At 41.4% G+C, this 19,941-nt stretch overlaps 1 protein-coding gene across 3 annotated transcripts in view; it reads left to right on the forward strand.

The window, feature by feature from the left end:
• The window catches only part of LOC111870043 (S phase cyclin A-associated protein in the endoplasmic reticulum), a gene marked incomplete at its 5' end in the record, with an annotated part of 200,597 nt that overhangs the window by 44,157 nt on the left and 136,499 nt on the right, over positions 1-19,941 (forward strand). For 2 of the 3 annotated variants that reach the window (XM_033753659.1, XM_023861996.2), the window contains 3 exon segments: positions 426-538; positions 629-752; positions 19,367-19,448. In XM_033753659.1, coding sequence (XP_033609550.1) covers positions 426-538; positions 629-752; positions 19,367-19,448 — 319 coding nt within the window. 3 annotated transcript variants of the gene reach the window in all.

Below are 19,941 nucleotides of genomic sequence, written 5' to 3' on the forward strand. Positions count from 1 at the left end.
ATGGAGAATGCAAGATGAAAGATAAGAAATGCATACAAAATTTTAGGTTGAAAATATTAATGGAAAAGGCTGTTTGCTAGATACAGATGTAGATGTAGGATAATTTTAGGGCTAATCAGAGAAACAGGATGTGAGTATGTGGACTGAAATCGTCAGGTTCAGGAGAGGATGGGCTGCTGCTATGATCATGGTAAAGAACTTTCAGATCCATCAGAGATGTGAAAATTCTTGATAATGTTTCTGACTATTAGATTCTCAGGAAAGACTGTGCTCAATTTGGTTGATTTTAAAAAGTATGAGCACTTCCAGAGACTAGAAAGTTATTTGGTTCTTCCTCTCATGTCTTTTTGATTGACTGCATATTAAAGAAAAATGTTTTGATATCAAGATAACAAGTTTTATATTGAATTATGATTACATTTCAGAATTCATTGGATCAGATGGCATTCCAAGCCTTAAATGGTTTCGCAACTTTATCCAGTATCCTTAACTTGGCACTGGATGTACCGCTCAATATGGCGTCTTATCTTCCTCCAAAGTAAGTTCTTGATACTGTTTCATTTATTTAATGATCTAGTTGTGTATGCTGATTGTTTGTTGCTCCTTTCATTGATTTTCTCTCTTGCAGAAGTTTTGTAACAACCTGCAATGCTTACAATCTAGCCTGTCGAAATCATGCTACAAACTCCAAGTATGTTCTCTTCAGTAACAAAATTAGCACAGTACTGGACTTGTTGCTCCATCGACTCACAGTAAGTGTTACTTTTCATGCCTTTCTATATTCAGACTCTTATGTAACATTCATCGTATTTGTGGATTCCAATGCAGCACACTCTTTTCTGTAATAGCAGTACAGCTTACTGACATTTCATTTTGGTTACTACATAACAAATCCATTGTTCAAAGCTAATCACGTTGCACATATTACATTACATTACATAGAATTTTATGAATGTCATGATAAATATTGGCCATTTAAGTGTATTTAATTTACAAGGTACATGACATGGCTGGAGGTGGCTCTGATTTTGGAAAGATGGTAACTAATATCTCAAATGCATAGAAAATGGACAAAGCCCAACATAATATTTACATTAGGAGCCAGCCATTGTCCCAGATATGTAGAGAATCACTACATGCATGTAGAATAAGATATTTCTACCTATATTTGATTAAATATTAATGATACTGAAAACCATTTCAGCTAAACATTGTAAATGTGAATGGGAACTCCATGACATGTACCAGTTTTTTGTGTGGCATGCTTTGTCTGAGAAAACCGGTAGAAATTGATTTGAACCTTGTGTGAAGTAGAGACTGTATTGAACCACTTATTTACAGAAGTTGTTTATGTGGAAAAATACATTGTCAAGATGCCAAATCAACTTTCCTTGCCAAATATTTGGCCCCTTTTCAGCAACTGCACCTCTATAAACACTTGAAAATTTGTCTGTAGAATGTCTAGTTGACAGCTTATTTTGGAGGAACAAATTAATAGTAAATAGTTCCTTTAGTATCATTAGAGTAGATCAGCATGGGTTTGGTCTTTAGTTTTGGTATTGGCAATTTTTTTCTTCTTTGAGACTTTGGCTTTTAGTTTCTGGCTCAGAAGGTCTCTTCACCTCTCATTATTCTTTCTAAGTTCTTATCCTTCCAGCAGTCTTGCTGGAAGGTCTGAGCAGATTTCTTCATATTTGCATGCTTGCGAGGTTTTTGGATCTGTTGAGGACATTAAATTTTGGTTAAAAACAATCTCACATATTCTCTGTTCATGTTCAGTTCTTTGGAGCTTCTGAATAATCAGTAAGTGAACGTTTCTCGCCATTATAGTCTCATTACCCTACTCTGGACCTGTTATTTAATTTATCATACATAGGATCTTTCATCATCTGTAACTTCTTGCTCTTCATTATAAAATCATTTAACCTACACAGAAGCCAATGTTTTGATGCTACCATATAAGAAAATGATATAAGTTTAAGTAAATTGAGAGTTGCCATCAGAATTAAGCAATACTATGAATATACTTTCTGGAAATATAATTTCCAAATTGCAGCCTGGTAAGATGTGTTACATTACTAATTCAACAGCTTCTTTAAGTAAAAAGCTCCCTCACTAGAACACAATGAAAATACACTAACCTGGATCATGTAATCTGTTGCATGTGGCTTATCTCTACCCTGGCTAAAAGCACTAGGCACATTTATTCTCCAAAAATTTACAGGGGATTGACAAAAATATGGAAACACCCAACAAAAAACACATTACTGTGACTCAAACCTCTGGCATGCAGAACTGCTTGTAGTCTCCTTGGAATGGATAAATACAGGTCCTGTATGATTTGCAAGGGAATCTTGTACCATTCTTCCTGAAAAACATGGTAAGTTCTGTTATCGATGATGGAGGTGGATAGCGCGCATGCAGATTGCACTCCAAAACAGACCACAAAGGCTCAATAATATTGATATCTGGCGATTATGGGGGCCATTGCAGGTGTGACACTTCATCTTCGTTCTCAGAAAATCAGTCCTGGACGATGTGAGCTATGTGAACACAGGCATTGTTGGCTTGGTAAATGGCATCACCATTAGGAAACAAAGTTTGCACCATGGGATAGACCTGGTCGCCCAAAATGGTCACATAGTCATTGGCAGTGACATGACCTTGCAGGGTAATGATGGGTATGACAGAATACCGCGATATGGCTGCCCATACCATGATTGACCCCCCGCCATGTTTCACTCTTGGCACCAAACAATCTGGATCATAAGCTTGGGATGGCGTTCTCCAGACGTAAACTCAGCCAGAAGTCGGAAACAGTGTGAAGGTGGACTCATCCGATCAAATGACTGTCTTCCATTGCTCCATAGTCCAGGTTTTATGACTTTGGCACCACACTGTCCTCTTAGTGGCATTTTGATCATGGATGAGTGGCTTTGGAATTGCAGCTCGTCCAGAAATACCCTGCTTGCGGAGTTCCCTTCGTACTGTTTTGGTGCTGGGTTTAGGAGCGTTACATTCCGTTCAGCAGTCACTTCTGAAGCTGCAGTCTTACTTTTCGTCACAATCCTACACAATGTTCATCTGTCTCAGTCACTCAACACACATTTCCGTCCACGCTGGTGTTTATCGGATGCATATTTTCCAGTCCTCCTGCATGCGGTCATAATCTTGGATACTGTGCTTCGCGAAACACCAAAAACCTTGGCTACCTTGGTTACAGAAGCACCCACCATATGGGCCCCAACAATTTGTCCGCGTTCGAATTCTGTTAGCTCTGACATGATGCACTAAAAATTGCACAGAACACTGTCTCGACAATAAATGAAGCTTGCAGCGTATTGCGGAGGTTGTACAGGTAGTGGTGTTGGGCAGATACAACAGCGTGACCTACAAACGTCGCTAAAATAAACATTTAAATTCAGGCATGCAGTTCACGAGGTGTTTCCATATTTTTGTCCATCCCCTGTATTATTTTAGGAGGTACTGTTTCATTTACTTTTTTCATAAGAATTACAGTGTATTTTTTATGCTAGATAGAATAATTCCAAAGTATTGTGTCTGTGCACCAATCACCTTATGTTCAAAACCAAAAATAACACACACGTAGACTCATAACAAAATGAAATATGAAGCTGAAGAAATGTTTAACAGCTGTGATAAAACAGAGCAAGGCTACTCATCACTTTCATAATTTCTTCAGCCTACTTTTTCACAAAGCAGTGTCTGGTGGTATTCAGACATAACTGGCTGCCTTTGGGCACTTTTAGCCTACTTTTCTAAAATAGGCTTATGCAATCTCTATGCTATCTCTGTGTCTGTGAATCCCCTCCATTAACTTTTTAATGCCTGAACCAATCTTTATGAAACTTGGTATGAATAATATGGCACCTAAGCCAAATTCAGTGGTATACAAGTTGTGACAATTTAATTTTTGGAATGACCCTGTGAAAGCAGAATTTGCTTACCTGTGCACTAATGGCAGCTGTCACCTTCGAAGTACTCTCCTTGTGAAGCTATGCACTTCCTGAGAAAGTGGTGCCACTGCCAGAAACATTCTTGAAAATCGTTTTCTAGAATACCTTGCAGTAACATCGCATTGCATTGGATGTTACAAATGTCAGCAAATCTTTGTCCCTTCAGGGCATTTTTTCAATTTTGGAAAGAGCGAAGAATTGCAAGGGGCCAATTCAGGTGAATAAGGTGGATGGTCCATTTTTGTAATGGATTTCTTAGTCAGGAACTTGCAAACTATTTAACGCATCATGCACAGGGGCATTGTCATGGTAGAGATTCCACTTGTCAGGCCAGAGTTCAGGTCTTTTCCTCTTTGTCAGCACTCCCAAATAATACCGTTGATTCACCATTTGTCCTTGTTCAGTGAATTTATTGTGGTTGAAGAAACACACAATCATGGTCTGAACTGCAAGTGAAACGTGTGCTTTTTTTTCCCCGAGGTGAATACTGTGTTTCCCACTTAGGTCTGCGAAAACACAACCAGAACATCTAAAATGAACTACAGAAAACCTACTGTTATCTGAAGTGTATGGGGAATGGGGTAGTATGTCTGCTAGTTACACTAATCTACCAGTGGCATGAGGAAAATTCTTACAGAAACCCTGTACAGTACAGTCTCATAAACAATCTTGTACAGTATTAAACATAGGCAATATAGCATATTTATGGTGAAGTCATTTCAGATTCGCTGTAATATGATCACTCAGTAAAAGGTAAAGTTTTTCCTGTGCTTGACTAATTAAGCACTACGCCATGAAGGCATGTGGGGAGTGGATGTATAGATCCACATTTTCTTAACCTTGGCACTAACTGGAGGTGAGTGGTCAGCTTCACTCTTTTGCTGCTTTACCCCCGGGGAATGAGCCTCTGGTACCCATTGGATAGGAGGCTGGGTTGACCCCAGGGCTGGTCTTGATGATGTGGAGAAAATTATAGACACTACCCAGACTTGAACTCCAACCCTTTGGTCATCCAGCCTGTAGCCTATTGCTATACCAACTACACTGTCCTGCCTCCCTGATCACACTGTACCATGCTGTAATAGCACCTGTGTGAGGGAGGATAATGAACAGTGCTGCTATTGGAGGCTGGAATAGGTACTGTGTGGTGGGTGAACAAGTGCACATCACAAGTATTCTCATGTGTTTGGAGTAACTTTATAAAAATGGAAAATTTTGTTTGAAATTTTTGCAAGTTGCTTGAAAATTACTGTATATTTAGGAGTTTAATTGCAAGAAGTTGTTAACTAATTGCATGGAGCACAGATCTGTTCAAACAGTTGCACCAGTGACAGCATATATTCTATGTGTCAGTTAATGTATTTGGTCCCTTCCATTCCTTTAGCTTGAAAGATACATAGATACACAAAATCATCAAACACTGAGGAAGTTACAGGTTGTACTTCACATGCCCAGGCAAGGGCAGAAACCTGAGAACATGCCTTGCAATACTGATAGTATGTCCACTTTAAATATACTATTTTTTTTATTATTGCTAGTGGGGTGGGACTAAGTCCCTTGTAATGCAGCCACTTCTGGCCTATTGTACCAGCCCCCAGATGATAGGTGAGGGTGATTGTGGAGCAGTTGGTGGAATGAAGATTGGCAGGGGAACCCGAAGTACTCGGGGAAAACCTGCCCCAGCCCCACTTTGTCCACCACAAATTGCACTTGACCAGACCCGGGATTGAACCTGGGCCGCTGCGATGGGAAGGCAGCGACTAACCGCATGAGCTATGGCACTGCCTTATAGTGTAAGTAACTCATAAAGATAAAATATAGCAGGAGTCCATCTGACAGAGCATAAGAAGGAAATTGTAGACCTCTTTGGCTAAATATATTCTGTATGTGTTTAGTACCTATGCCATACTGGGGATGTGTTAATGGAGCATAGTTATTTACCGAATGACAGGCAACTGGAAAGGGATGTATAATTATACGTAGTACAGTCAATAATTTCATGGACTGGCCACATAGTGGCGCTGTTATGCACTACAGCAGATATGTGGAGCCACAAGATGATGCCATGTCTGTTCTTCTCTTGCCCCAGCAAGAAGCAGTCGCATGCGTTTGGTGTATTCAGAAAGAAAGTCACTGTTGGGAAGGATAGTTGTCTGTGAATGGCAGAAATTGATAATGTTGCAGTTTGAGCAATGAGGAAACTTCAAGTTCTTACAAAAATTAGGCAAATCCACTAGCAAAATGTTTCAAATGATCATGCAAGCGTATGGCGAAGTAGCAGTGGACCGTAGTGCTGCGTTTAAGTGGCACAGACATTTTGCACAGGGTAGAGACAGTTTGGAAGATGATGAGCATACCGGTCGACCAAGAATGGTCTGAACTGAACTCAAGATCCAAAAAGTGGCAATGTTGGTGCATGCCAACCGCTCCCATATGGTAGATGAAATTGCAGCAGCAGCAGCAGCAGGGATTAACTGTGGTACCTGTCACAAAATTCTGTCTGATGATCTGAAAATGTCTTGTGTTACCCAGCACAATGTTACGCGTGTACTGAGGCAAGACCAACATGACAGTCGCATGAGCATTTGCAGTAACGTGATTAATAGTGCTGACAAAGATGGGACATTTCTCAACTGGATCATAACAGGAGACAAAACATTGTGTTTTCTGTAAAATCTGCAACTGAAGTGACAGTCAGCCATCTGGAAATTGCCATTATCACCAAGAAAGAAGAAACTGCGACAGGATATGTCAAAAGGCACTGTAATGCTTTAACTTTTTTTCAACTCATCTGGAATTGTACACATGGAATTGATCCTGGAAGGAGCAACTGTAAACAAGCACTGCTACAAGGGGATCCTTTGCCATCTACGCAATTCATTTCGTCATAAGCGTCCTAGCTTTGGTGCAGGAAGAACTGGTTGTTGCTGCACGGCAACACCCCTGCACATTTCACTTATTGGGGGGTGGAGTCCAACTGGGTCCACTCGGCACGGCGGCCACTGATTGGCCTATTGTAGCTTGCCCCAGGTGATTATGATGATGGTGAATTTTGTGGAATGAATATTGGCAAGGGAAACCAAAGTACTCGGAGAAAACCCGCCCCAGCGCCACTTTCTCCACCACAAATCACACTTGACCAGACCCAGGATCGAACCCGGGCCTTGTCCAAGAGTAGCTGGCAAACCAACAGGTCACCGTTTTGCCATACCTTCCATATTCACCTGATCTGGCACCATGCAATTTCTTTTTCTTTCCCTGCTTGAAAGAAAAGCTACATGATCGTCGATTTTAGTCAGCCGAGGAGATCATCACAGCCACACGGGAAGCCGTACCTTTCTGCAAATATCTTTCATTAGTGTTTCCAGCACATATACCAATGTTAGCAGACTTGCATAATTGCCAATTGTGACTCTTGAGGGAGGATGTGGATATGTGTGTTTGTGAGTATCTTGTAATATGATATGATAAAACCAACAGTCCACGAAATTATTGACTGTAGTAAAGTAAAACTTGTGATAAAAAAACTCAGTGATTTTATTCTGCAAGCGAACTATACCGACCAAGCGACTGCTGCTTGTCAGTGAATTTTAGTGCCAACTTTAGCGGATAGAGGGTGTTGCGTGGTCAGTGTAACGCACCCCCACAGCCGTTAATTTCGGTTTTCTAGACCGGAGCCACTGTTTCCTTGAAATAGCTTAATGCCAGTGTGATATTTAGCAGTGGAGCATGTGCTATAGAGAATAACAACAGTGATCACATTTTATGTTGCAAGAAGATTTAGTATAATTGCGTTTCGAAAAGGAAAGTTACATACTGAAACATAATAAATTATGAGTTACAAAGCTCCTGAATGAAATGTGACATTACAGTTATTATTAATTATCATTAATGTTCATGAATTAATAATTTATCTATGTAAGATAGTTTGCAGTTGCATTGTTTTTCAGTAAATACAGAATGTCAGTATAATTTTTAATGTATGTCATGAAACTGATTTGTTTATGTATGTACTTCTGTAGATCATTATTAGCTATGAATTTTTTTAATTTCCCGTGCTTCATTATGAAATACACTTCTCTGCCCTGAAGAAGGAAATTATTGTGTAGAGTTAAGGTTTTTAAGTATATAATTTCTTATTTTTATTCTGTCATCATCTTCATGATTTTGCACCTAGCCTGTTTCCAGTATCATCATGCTAGTCTTCATGCTGTTTTCCCTCTAGACTCATAATTCCATGCTACCCCAGTCACTTGTTTTCACCATTTCTGTAAATGTATATGACTCTTTTATCTCTTCTATATTATTAAACTTCAGTTTTTCACCTATATAACTTGTTTGGCAAGTTATATATAACTAAGCGGCCTCCGTAGTCTAGAGGTAACGTTCCCACCTCATGACTCGTAGTACGCGGGTTCAAATACCCGGCGGAGGTCGTCGAATTTTTAAGGGCGGAAAAATTCAGGGAACAAGTCCTCTGGGAGGGACTTTAAGCTGTGTGCCCCTTGTCGTAACTTTACGGCACGTAAAAGAACCTCATATCCCCAAAGGGGATCACTGAGCCAAATTCCAGGACGTTTCCCGCCCAACAATAGTCTCTAAGGCCTCTGATAGATGGGGGAAACATTGTAGACACTGCTAAGCAAGTGGCCGAACTCGTTTGCTTGGCGGGACTGATGGTACGCACCATTTATCGGTAGGGTATAGAGACTGGTAGAATATCATAGAGGGAAGCACAATAGATCAAACTGATCGCGGTGCATGGGGAAACCCACCCTCTCTAAATAACTAAAAACTATGTATATATAACTAGCTAAGTTTCTTAAGGCTTCTCGTTTCTGAACCTCTCATTTGATACCATTGTTGATTCACAAGGTCTTCTGTTCTGGCAGATGTTTTTCACGCTTTTCTCTAGTTTCTCCAGGCAAGTGTTTTGGGGCATTTCTTCTTTGTTGCTACAGTCTGATTTGTGTTCTGTGACAAGTTTTATTAATCTGTATCAAGGCAAGCCATAGGACTTGTCAGATCACTGCAGGTCCTCTGTCATCACAGGACAACACAGAAAACAATATCCATGGACCAGGTGGAATTCAGTCCACTTTTTGCTCAGGCTACTTTAATGTGGGTTCCAAAATTGTAAAATAGGCCATTTTCTCTTCCTTTTACAACTTTCTCTTTTCAATACTAATTATTTTTTTAGCCACTAATACAAACCACTTTTCAAGTTCGTTGCTGTATTCGTTCTGAGAAATCAATTGGGCAGAAAAATTATATTTTGTCTCTCAGTGAGGAGGAGGAGGGATAGCTCAGTCAATCTAGTAGTGGCCTGGACAGCCGGGGTTTGGTTTCTGGCAGGGTAAGAGAGTTTCCTTTTCTTTATAATGTCAGACCGACACTAGAGCCCACCCAATCTTCTATGCAATGGGTTCTGGAAATTGTCTCACTGGGGGTAAAGCCGCCAGGGCGTGAAACTGACAACTCACCTCCATCTGGTACCAATGTGAAGAATATCGGAGCTATACCTCCACTCCCTCATATATGTTCGTGGCGTGGTTCTTAATTAATTAAGCACAAAGATTTTTTTATTATGCAAATGGTGCCCAACATTGAACTAATGACTTTTATGCAGAGGCTTAAGACTGGATATCATTCATCAAAGAAATTTATTGCGTCATAAAGAAGTGTGAATTTGCTAAATAGGAAGGTTAATAACCAAAGAATAATTTCATGTAGATACGTTGAAACATCCACAGTTGACATGGTTCCCCTAGTTTTTTATATTTTGTTCACCTGATTTTTATCAAAATACGGCAGCGTACCACAAGGAAATATATTTTCCTCAGAAATAAGTGACCACTGAATTTATAGTCTGTCTCCATCTGAATGTTTATTTGGTTACAGAAAACAATAATTATTACAATGGGGATACTGACTTCTGTCTCGAAGTTTAGACCAGTCGTTCGGTTTGCGTATAGAACAGACCCTTGCATGAAACAAGTCCCCTTGTCTGTCTCTACTCATCCCAGATAAATGTAAGGTAAAAGCTCTGTAGAAGAGACATCCCCCCTCCTCTCTTTCTCTCTTGTCCTCTCCCTCATGCCTGCTAATGCATCTGCGGTGAAAGCGCTCTTTCCCTTCCTCCATCCAAGCCAATATCCTCTCATAAATATCCCAAATGATATTTCCTACTCGAACGGGATGGGCGGTTCCCGGACATATTGCTGCTGCCGCTGCTGCTGCTGGAAGATATGGCAGGTGACGCCGCTAGCTGGGGGGTTGTGACGCGACTGCGCTCAGCAGGTCGGGTATAGGCTGCCCTGCAAACAGTTTTGCATATTATTCACATATTTTAGTCCCACTTATATTCTACAGTAAGATCTTCCAATACGTGCGTCTTACGTAATATTATTAAGGTGATTAAATCACGAAGGACCAGATCGCGCATGAGAAAATAAGAAATTCATATAACATTTTGATCGGAAAACCTCTTAGGAAGAGGCCATTTTGTATACATACGCTTAATAGGACGAGATGTATTCACACTCTGAGTAGCTGTAGGTCAACTTTATTCCAAGAATGAGAGCCTATCTAAAAGTAACCCAACTGAATTCATACCCCAGGTAAATCGCAGTGCTCAGGGACGAGGCTGTAATTAACGTGTTTAGACGTGTTGCTTCGTGTTTATTTCATTCCCCGTTTGTGGTCAGCCTTTAAAGCGAAAGTATTTTTGTCAAGTGTCGATTTAACATGTCGGAGAGTACAGGGGAATGTGTGCGCATCAATTTTGCAAACAGATCAGTAAGTCGGTGACCAAAACTGATCAGTGAATGCGAATATCGTTAGGAAATGCAGCAGTGAACCCAACATTAGTTTCTGAATGGTTCCGTCGCTTCAGAGACGGGTTAATGTCTGTCGAAAGTGATGTGTCTTCGGCCTATTGAAACGAGTCACTCGGTTTTAGCACGAAATTGCATAAGATTGTCTTATAATACATAAAATTGTTCAGGAAACAGGAATTCCTGATGGTTCATAGCAGGTCATTATAACGAAATACTTGTGATTTGAGTCATGTCTCAGTAAAGTTCTTTCCACGACTACTGACAGTACTAAAAAGGAAACCCCTTTTCAGTGCTTGGATATGCAGGAACTGAGGAAACATTAATAAAATTATAACGGGTGATGAAACGTATGTCTATGGTTATGACCCCGTAACTAAGTGCCAATCCTCACGTGGGAGACCCCCGTAATCGTCGTCACCATAAAAAGCAGTTCAAATGGGCAGGAAAATAAAGCGATGCTGTTTTCTTACAGGTAGATACATGTTGTGCGTCATGCGTATGCTCCGAAAGGTTGGAGGTGCTAACCATCATTTTTGTTCACAAGTAGGTCTGTTGACCGCCTCTGTGGTCTAGTGGTCAGAATTCCTGGCTACAGATCCAGAGGTCCCGGGTTCGATTTCCCGGCGCCACCAGATTTTCTGAGAAGCAGTGGCTCTGGAACGTGGTCCACTCAGCCTCGTGAGGATAATTGAGGAACTATTTCAAGGAAACAGTTGCTCCGGTGTAGGAAACCGAGATTAACGGTCGTGGGGATCCGTTGCGCTGACCACGCGACATTTATCCGCAAAAGTTGCCACTAACCTGGCCGACAAGCAGCCGTCGATATACTTCGCTTGCGGACTACAGTGCATGGATTTGTTTTAGTATTCACGATGCACAGCATCTTATTTTGCCCAGAAACGGGAATTCAGCGAGTGGCAAATATAGGCCATCGTAACAACATAGTGCCGGTATTTCGTAAGTTAGACCGCCTCGCTACTCTACAGATACATCTCCGTGTGATTTCTGGCGCCATATAACGAACATTTTAAAGAATGCCCCTCTTAGCGTCTCTCCATGTGTCTATCCATACTTCCATCTGCTCGCACGTAGTGAGCTAGAGAACCGATAAACGGATTGTCATAAATATGATACTGAGTACTCTTACTAAAATGTCTCGACACATTTGAGTTTTGGTTGAAACCGGACTTCAATAGCAGACAGTTTTTATGAAGATCTGCGCGAGATTTTGCGCACATCGAGCGTAAGTCGCTGAATGTTTATTGGACCGACAAATGTTTCGAGCAAAACTGGTGTATGGGAATTTAGCTTCAGTAAGTGTACAGCGTTTACTGAGGCAGACTTTAGCGGCCGCGCGGGAATCCTCTCTACGTTTCGGTTTGTTTTCAGCCATAAATGGGCCATTAAGACTGCACATACGGCCGCGCCATAGCTCAAGCGGATAGTCGCTGGCTTCTCACCGCGGCGGCCCGGGTTCGATCCCGTGTCTGGTCAAGTGGGATTTCTGTTGGACAAAGTGGCGTTGGGGCGGGTTTTCTCCGAGTAGTTGCTAATATTACAAGACAGAATTCGAGAGTTTGTTTCTTCGTTTTGAATGTGAAAGTATTTTCCTGCCTCATGTTGCAGGGACCGATTTCTGGCAGACATTCTAGATACTCTCAGTTTCAATTCTCTTTTTATATGCATGTTCAACTGCTTCCGTCAGCTTAGCTAGAGCAGTCATTTGTCTTCTCCCCGAATCCATTATTCCTTTTATCCCTTCACAGAAATTGCGATCGAAAGATAAAATGTACATCGATCAAATAATAAAAGAAAAGGAATTGAATTTTTTCGTTTGGAAATAAAGTATGCCGGACGTTTTCTTTTATTAATGCAATCGAATCACTCCTCTTAGATTTCAATAACGGTCAATAACGTTGGGTTATAGAGTCGGTCTGATGCGTCTGCCTTATTATATATGTTTATTCAGTTCTTTCCGGCTTTGAAAGATGGATGAATGGAGAAATACGTGCACGTTTCATTGTGAAAACAACATGAGAGAGTGAGTCTGTCATTTTCCTACACATAAGCATATAAATGGGCGTCTTGCTTACATTATAATTGGTTGTTTGGTTCTCAGGTTGTTTAGTCGTTTAGCGTCAAACGTGATGAGAGATTTGTGCGCAATGAACTAGAAGGGATTGGGACTGAAGCCGCCCTCTTTACCGTCGGGTTTTCTCGCCACTGGCAAAGAACAAGTGAGCAAGTTGGTGTAGTAACGCTATACATTTGTAGTCCGAAGGTACCCTATTCGAATCGTGGCCGAGCTACTGGCTGTTCATGATTTTCTTAAGATCCTCCAAGGAATTCCGGTGTCTGCAAATCGGCTGCGGCAACCTTCACGACCAGAACCAAACAAACTCCGTGGTCTGTAGTGCGCAAGCGACCGAGCGACTGCCGCTTATTATCGAAGTTAGTGCCAAATTTTACGGATAGAGAATGTCGCGTGGTCAGCGCAACGAATCCCCACGGCCATTAATCTCGGGTTTCTAGACCGGAGCCGCTATTTCCTTGAAATAGCTCCTCAGTTATCCTCACGAGGCTGAGTCGACCCTATTCCTGGCCCACTACTTCTCAGGAAATGTGGTAGCGCCGGGAATCGAACCCGGGCCTCTGGATCTGTAGCCAGGAACTCTGACCACTAGACTATAGAGGCGGTCACTTCCACGACCTACTGATTTTAATTCTGAGCTCTCTAACCTCCGTGGTTGAGCGTTATTATGTAGGCCTATGCTGTGGGTCGTGTTCTCATGCATTTATTTCGATTCGGTTTTATTTGTTGGCGCAGAAGTAAACGTTTCTGCCAGTATATTGGGGCCGCTTCAGGAACAGTAGACCTGTACATCATCGTTAATCTTGGCATCGGTTTTCCATCCGTTGCGGATCCAGCGTCCCCACCTAGTGCCGACACACAGTCGCCGAACATTCTTCGTGGACTGCTCCTCGGCCGAGCACAGAGCTCCGCAAGTGCAGTTGAGGTGCGTGAGGATGGCTAGAGGTTCTCCGTGTTCGGGTTAGATCTGGCTGTGTCGAGATCAGTTGATGGTTCGTAGGTTACTGTTAGTAAATGCATATTTAACTACTTCTAATTCGGTTATGTATCTTCTTCCGGTGTACCGTATACGTCGCAGTAGTCGCGGATGCGTTGTTGCATCTGAATCTACTTCTGTTTACTCTTGGGTTTAGGCTTTGGTATTGAGTATTGAGGGGGTGGGTTTCCCCATGCACTTAGACCAGTTATTGGTCCATTGTGGGTCCACCTTTTAATTTCTACTGTCTCCATACCCTACCGGTACTGGTGCTCGCTATTAGCCCCCTTTCTGCTAGCGAGGTTCCAACCTTGTACCGGCAGTTGTATCTAATAGTTAGTCCCTTTCTGTCAGAGAGGTCCCCCCTGCTCTGGCAGTGGTACCTAATACTTCCCCATCTACCGGAGGCATTGGAAACTACTTTTGGCGCGTAACTTTTTGCCAAATTTAGCTGAGAGGTCTCCTAGAGACATGAGGTTCTTTTACGTGCCGTAAATCTACTACACGGGACCCACGGCTTAAAGTCCCTCCCGGAGGACTTGTTCCTTGAATTTTTCCGCCCTTAAAAATTCCACGACCTCCGCCGGGTTTGAACCCGCGTACCTTGAGTCATGAACCCATAGACTACGGAGGCCGCTTTAGGCTTTGGTAACTCAATAATTTGTGAGTGGCGTGAGGCAAGTGAAAAAAAGGCATTGCGAAAACCCCCAGTCAGGACAGCTTGCTACCAGACAGACAGTTCAAGTTGAACAGTTCATGAACAGATGTGGTTGCACACCACTGAACAAAGCCTTAGTTTCTATAACTGCATGATACTATGGCTGTGCATGTTCTTTTGTATGTGGTTCTTAATAATTTTAAACAGTTTTTACATTAAAAATAATAAGCTTCTAAAGAGCGATAAAAATAACAGGAGTATGGAGAGAATTGCATAATGAGGAGCTTCATCAATTGCATTCTTCTGCAAGTATAATTAGTATGATCAAGTCAAGGAGGATGAGGTGGGCAGGGCATGTAGCATGAATGAGAGAGAATAGGAATGCACGTAGGGTTTTGGTGAGAAAGCAAGGAGGACCACTAGGAAGATCTAGGCGTAGATAGAAAGATAATGTTAAGATGGATCATCGATAAATAGAATGGGGTGGTATGGACTGGATTCATCTGACTGAGGACAGGGTTCAGTGGAGGGCTCTTGTTAACCTTCGGGTTCCATAAAATGTTGGAAAATTCGTGAGTAGCTGAGCAACTGGCTGCTTCTCAAGGACTCGTCTCCATGAATTTATTCCATTAGAAATATCCGGTAACCTCGCACACCAGACTACAGGGTCTCATCTTAAGGAACTAAAAGTTTACAGGGCGACTTTTTGAAGTTTAGCACTTTAATGTAAATTTAAGTTTCGCTTTAGTTGCTATTTTGGGGGGGGGCGGTATATGGACTTATACTGTGTTAAAAGCAGCGTCCTCTACCAAACATTCATGAACTTTTTTTTATTTTTTTTTTTGCTGTAGCCGTACAGTTCTAGATACTGTATGTGACGTCCGTACCTCCAGCTCACCGAGTAGACTATTCGTCTGTAATCCATTTTCATGTAGATGAGATATCCAGTTTGAATCAGCTTCAGGGCATATGTAGGACTACTGACCGAAAGTTTGCCAGAATATTACCTTTCAGTATGCCACGATTTTTTTTTCCAAATTCGTTGCACATGATTATTTTTAAAGTAGTAAAAAATATTAACCGTTTCAATGTGCGTAGTTTTGAAACCAAATTTTGCTGCCTTTAATCTGTTTTGTCTATGATTCGAATAAAACTTATTCTGTCATTTATTGATATTTTACGGCAACCAGTTATAAACGTGCCGGAAATTTTATTCATAGTTTGTTGTCGAAGTATACTACCAAAATAAGTTTTATTTGGAAGGGGGAGAAGGGGGATAAAACTGGTTTCATCACAGAGTGGGTTAACTGATCGAAGTGTCTCTAATATTGAACACAACTCAATGAAGTGTGAAGCCTTAACATGCCAGAATTGTGATCTGTTTCTTGATTTGGAACGAGATTAAACGGAACGCAGGTTATGACGTTGCAGCACTGTAAAGAGCATAGGAAATGTCTGGAGAAATTCAATTTCACTGTGGCCGCCGCAAGAGATGGGGAGCAAGTCAATAAAATTTGACTGGGAATGAAATTGAATTTTTGTCGGATGGGGATCTTTGATCGGTCGCACACGCACGCGCACGCACACACACACACACACACTCACTGCTATCCAGTTGCTGAAGTGTTTGTCGTCGTGCTTTTTTTTTTAGTAAGACAGTGCCGGAAAATATGGATTTAATAAAACGAAAAATTAAGTAGTTTATTTAAATCTGGGTTAAGGATATACACGTAATTAAGAATTTTACGAATGGTCGCATTGACGTATATGCAGCGTAAGAATACGAATCGTCCCCAAACCATGTAAGATTTGAAGTTTCCACGTTGGTGACTATGAAGAATGCCGTATTCTTGGATGTGGCGCCATGTAGATGTTTTGTTAACCGACGTTTCGGAGGAACGTATCGTTTCCTTCTTCAGGGTACATTTACAGACGCATGTTCACGCTGGTTCATTGCTCGCGGATTTGTTATACCCTGAAGATGGAGACTATAGGTTCCTCCGAAACGTCGGTTAGCAAAATATCTACACGGCTCCACATCCCAGAAGACGGCATTTTTCCCCAAACTAGCTTCCATGTAAAGTTTATTGATGGTGTCTGGTCGAGACATTACCCGTGTTTGTGGGTTCTGAAGGTTCAACGTCGTGCTCATGTGAGATAGTCTAGTCCACACCTTAATAGTGGCCTTTCATCTGCACCTACGTGGGGGTCGGGATAGCTCAGTCGGTGTAGCGACGGGCTGCGGGCTGGACGGTTGGGGCCCAATTCCCGATAAGGCAAGATTTTTCTCCTCTCCACAGCGACTAGATGGGCTCTCGGGCCCACCCTGCTTTCTATCCAGTGGGTAACGGGCGGCAATTTCCCTTGGGGTAAATCGGCCCGGGCGTGAAGCTGGCCATTCACTTCCATTTAGTGCCGAGGTCAGGAATGGTGGATCTATACCTCCACTCCCCCATATATCTTGATGGCATATTGCTTAATTAATTAAGCACGGGGACAACTTTATCTACACCTACATGTCATAGGTGGTCTCTTGGCTTGAGGTTTTGTGACAAATCTTTTAATTTGTCACATTACAAATTTTTCCATTCCTGCTACATAGCCCGCACATATCATCCTTCGTGATTTAATCGCCCAAAGAATTTTAGGTGAAGAGTAAGAAATATGAAGTCCCTCGTAGTGTAATTTTCTTCATTCTCCCTTTACGTCGTCATTCTGCGGCCCAAATATTCTGCTCATTGCTTTGTCTCCAGGTACCCGTAATTTCTGTTTCGTTTAGAGTAAACGAATACCAGAATAGTATTTTCAAATAGGCCACGACGGCCTCCTCCATAATGAATATATTTAGTTGAATCTTATTTTCCTGCAATTCTACGCCACATAAGGAAAAAAATCCGTGGCCTGTAGTCCGCAAGCGAACTGTACCGACCGAGCGACCTCTGCTTGTCGGCGACGTTAGTACCAACTTTTGCGTTGTCAGCGCAACGGATCCCCGCTTCCACACCACATAAGCTGGGAAATTAATGCCGTACGAATGTCGTACTCCAACAGAGATAACTGCCACATTTTGTAAACTACATTAATTGTAACTTTAAGCCATAGTCATTAAGTGGAAACTGCATACCGTTTTCAGTTCGCGACCTGCCCCCTGCAGATGGACCGGCCGTTTCTGTACGCAAAATATTTCTAGCGCTGTGTACGGACGTCGTTATATTCTATAAACTTTTTATAGGTCATATGGGTCATATTACTCGTGATGTTTTCGGTAAATATAAACCGCTCTACCTTTCTTTATAGGTGGGGTTGGAAAAAAATCTGAAAAGGAGCCATGTGCCCAACATTATCCTCTCTATATCTGTTTGTCTTCGTAACTGGGATGACCGTGCCCGAATATATGCATATATGAAGGCTTTAATCGATTTGTTAAATACTTACGGAATTCCGAGCCATATGCATTTTTGACATCAAGAAGGTGGGAATTAAGACGTAAACAAAAATCATTTTTTTTTCAGTTCCTAAGGAATTCTGTTTCTTATTCCGAACTCGTATGTTACTGAACTACATATACTGGACATATGTCTGCGTGTTTTTTACATGTCCGGCCTCTTCTTCAGGGACTGCCTCTGTAGTCTAGTGGTCAGCGTTCCTGGCTATAGATCCAGAGGTTCTGGTTTCGATTCCTGGCCATAGGCTTCATGCTCAGTCTGAAGCATGCCTCTCTTATTTAAAGACATGAGAGAATTGGCACTAATATTTGCACCTTAATTTTCTTTTAAACTGTAATTTGCGACTTTACTGCAGTGCAGTGAAAAGTTAATTCATTCTGACCCTGATCTGTTTATGTTCTCCACTTATGCTGATAGAATGCCAAATCAGTTGATTGCAGAAAGCATGGACTTTTTCCTTGTTGGAAGAATAAGAAGGAATACTGGTCTCTCTAAGCCATGGTTTCGTGTATTACATTTGAGGATATTTCTTTTCATAGACTATTAGTGTCAAGAATATCTGCAGTTAGTTGTTTTTGAAATAAAATTCACTTTTACACTGATGAATTATGCTTGTATCCATTCCAAACATGGCTTTAGTTGAGCCAGGGCAGTGCTTCTGTTGAGTGCCGGGAGTCACAGCCCACGCTTATCATTCAAAGATAGTGATGTCATATATACGTGGTATAGTCTAAGGGGAAGGAACCATCCTAAGATATAAAGTAACAGAGTATGCCTCTGCTTTTGACAAGTTTTGTAATTTGCGTCACCCATCTTGGAAGAAAATGGGCCTGATATCCATCTCTGTGAAAGATAAAGGCATCCTGTAACCAACCACCATGCCCTGAAGGTATGTAGAGGAATTGGTGGTGGAGCTCCATGCACTCTAGACATCATCGCTAGATGGAGTTGAGCGGTAACCTGACACTTAACCCAAATTATCCCCAGGTAAAGAGGGCCTGTGACCCACTTCGTAAGAGATGTATTTGGGGCTCAAAATTGCTGTGGATGTGGTCATAAAGGGAAAAATTTCTACCCATCCTTGAAACTGAACACTGATGTCAGGCATATCACCAGTCACTATGCTGACTGAATAACTCAGCTTTAGTTATTTAGTGTAGGATTCTGAAACCATGTATGATGATAAGTATTTCACAAATATGCAGTGCATAACTACTCTGAAAAAATATGAACTTATACAAACTGTGTGTTTTGCGTGTTGTATAGTACTAGTATGACATGTGGTGAAACCAGCAGAGATTATACTTGTACGTGTAGATTGATTTTATCGAACTGCACGGATCTGAACTGCAACTAAGAAACATGTTTTTTCTTTTAGGTTCTAATACCGGACCGTAGCCGTATGATGTCCGCTTCAAATGCTGGAGGTCACATTTCACTTCCTGTTGATTCAGTGGCAGGTATATTTATGTGTGAAGTACAGGTTTATAACCAGTTTAGTGGATATCCATATCACTCTCTTCATGCACTGCACTCCTTAAGTATAGGTGAAATGTGCACATGTGTATATGTACATGTTTTTGAGGTACATTGGTTGTGTAGAATAGAATGTTTATAATATTGTATCTCAGCATCCTGTTGCACTCTACACGATAAATGATACAAACTCCGTCCCAAGTGCAAACAATATATATTATATGTCTTTGATCTTGTTCTTTCTACACTACATGTTTCGGCCTCTATCGGCCATCATCAGGTGTATACTCTTAATGTTGCTGCCACACTGAACCCAGTCTAAAATTTAACATTTAAAAAACACGTTATTTTCTTCGTATTATCAACATCTACCTCGTTGATATGTGTCTGGTATGTAGATTATATTGCACACGTCAAATTTTCCTGTAGTAGCACTATAAAATCTTTAGTTATGATTTTAAAATCCTTTAAAATTTT

This window comes from Cryptotermes secundus, unplaced genomic scaffold (genome assembly GCF_002891405.2).
Source record: "Cryptotermes secundus unplaced genomic scaffold, Csec_1.0 scaffold165, whole genome shotgun sequence".
NCBI classification, from domain to species: domain Eukaryota; kingdom Metazoa; phylum Arthropoda; class Insecta; order Blattodea; family Kalotermitidae; genus Cryptotermes; species Cryptotermes secundus.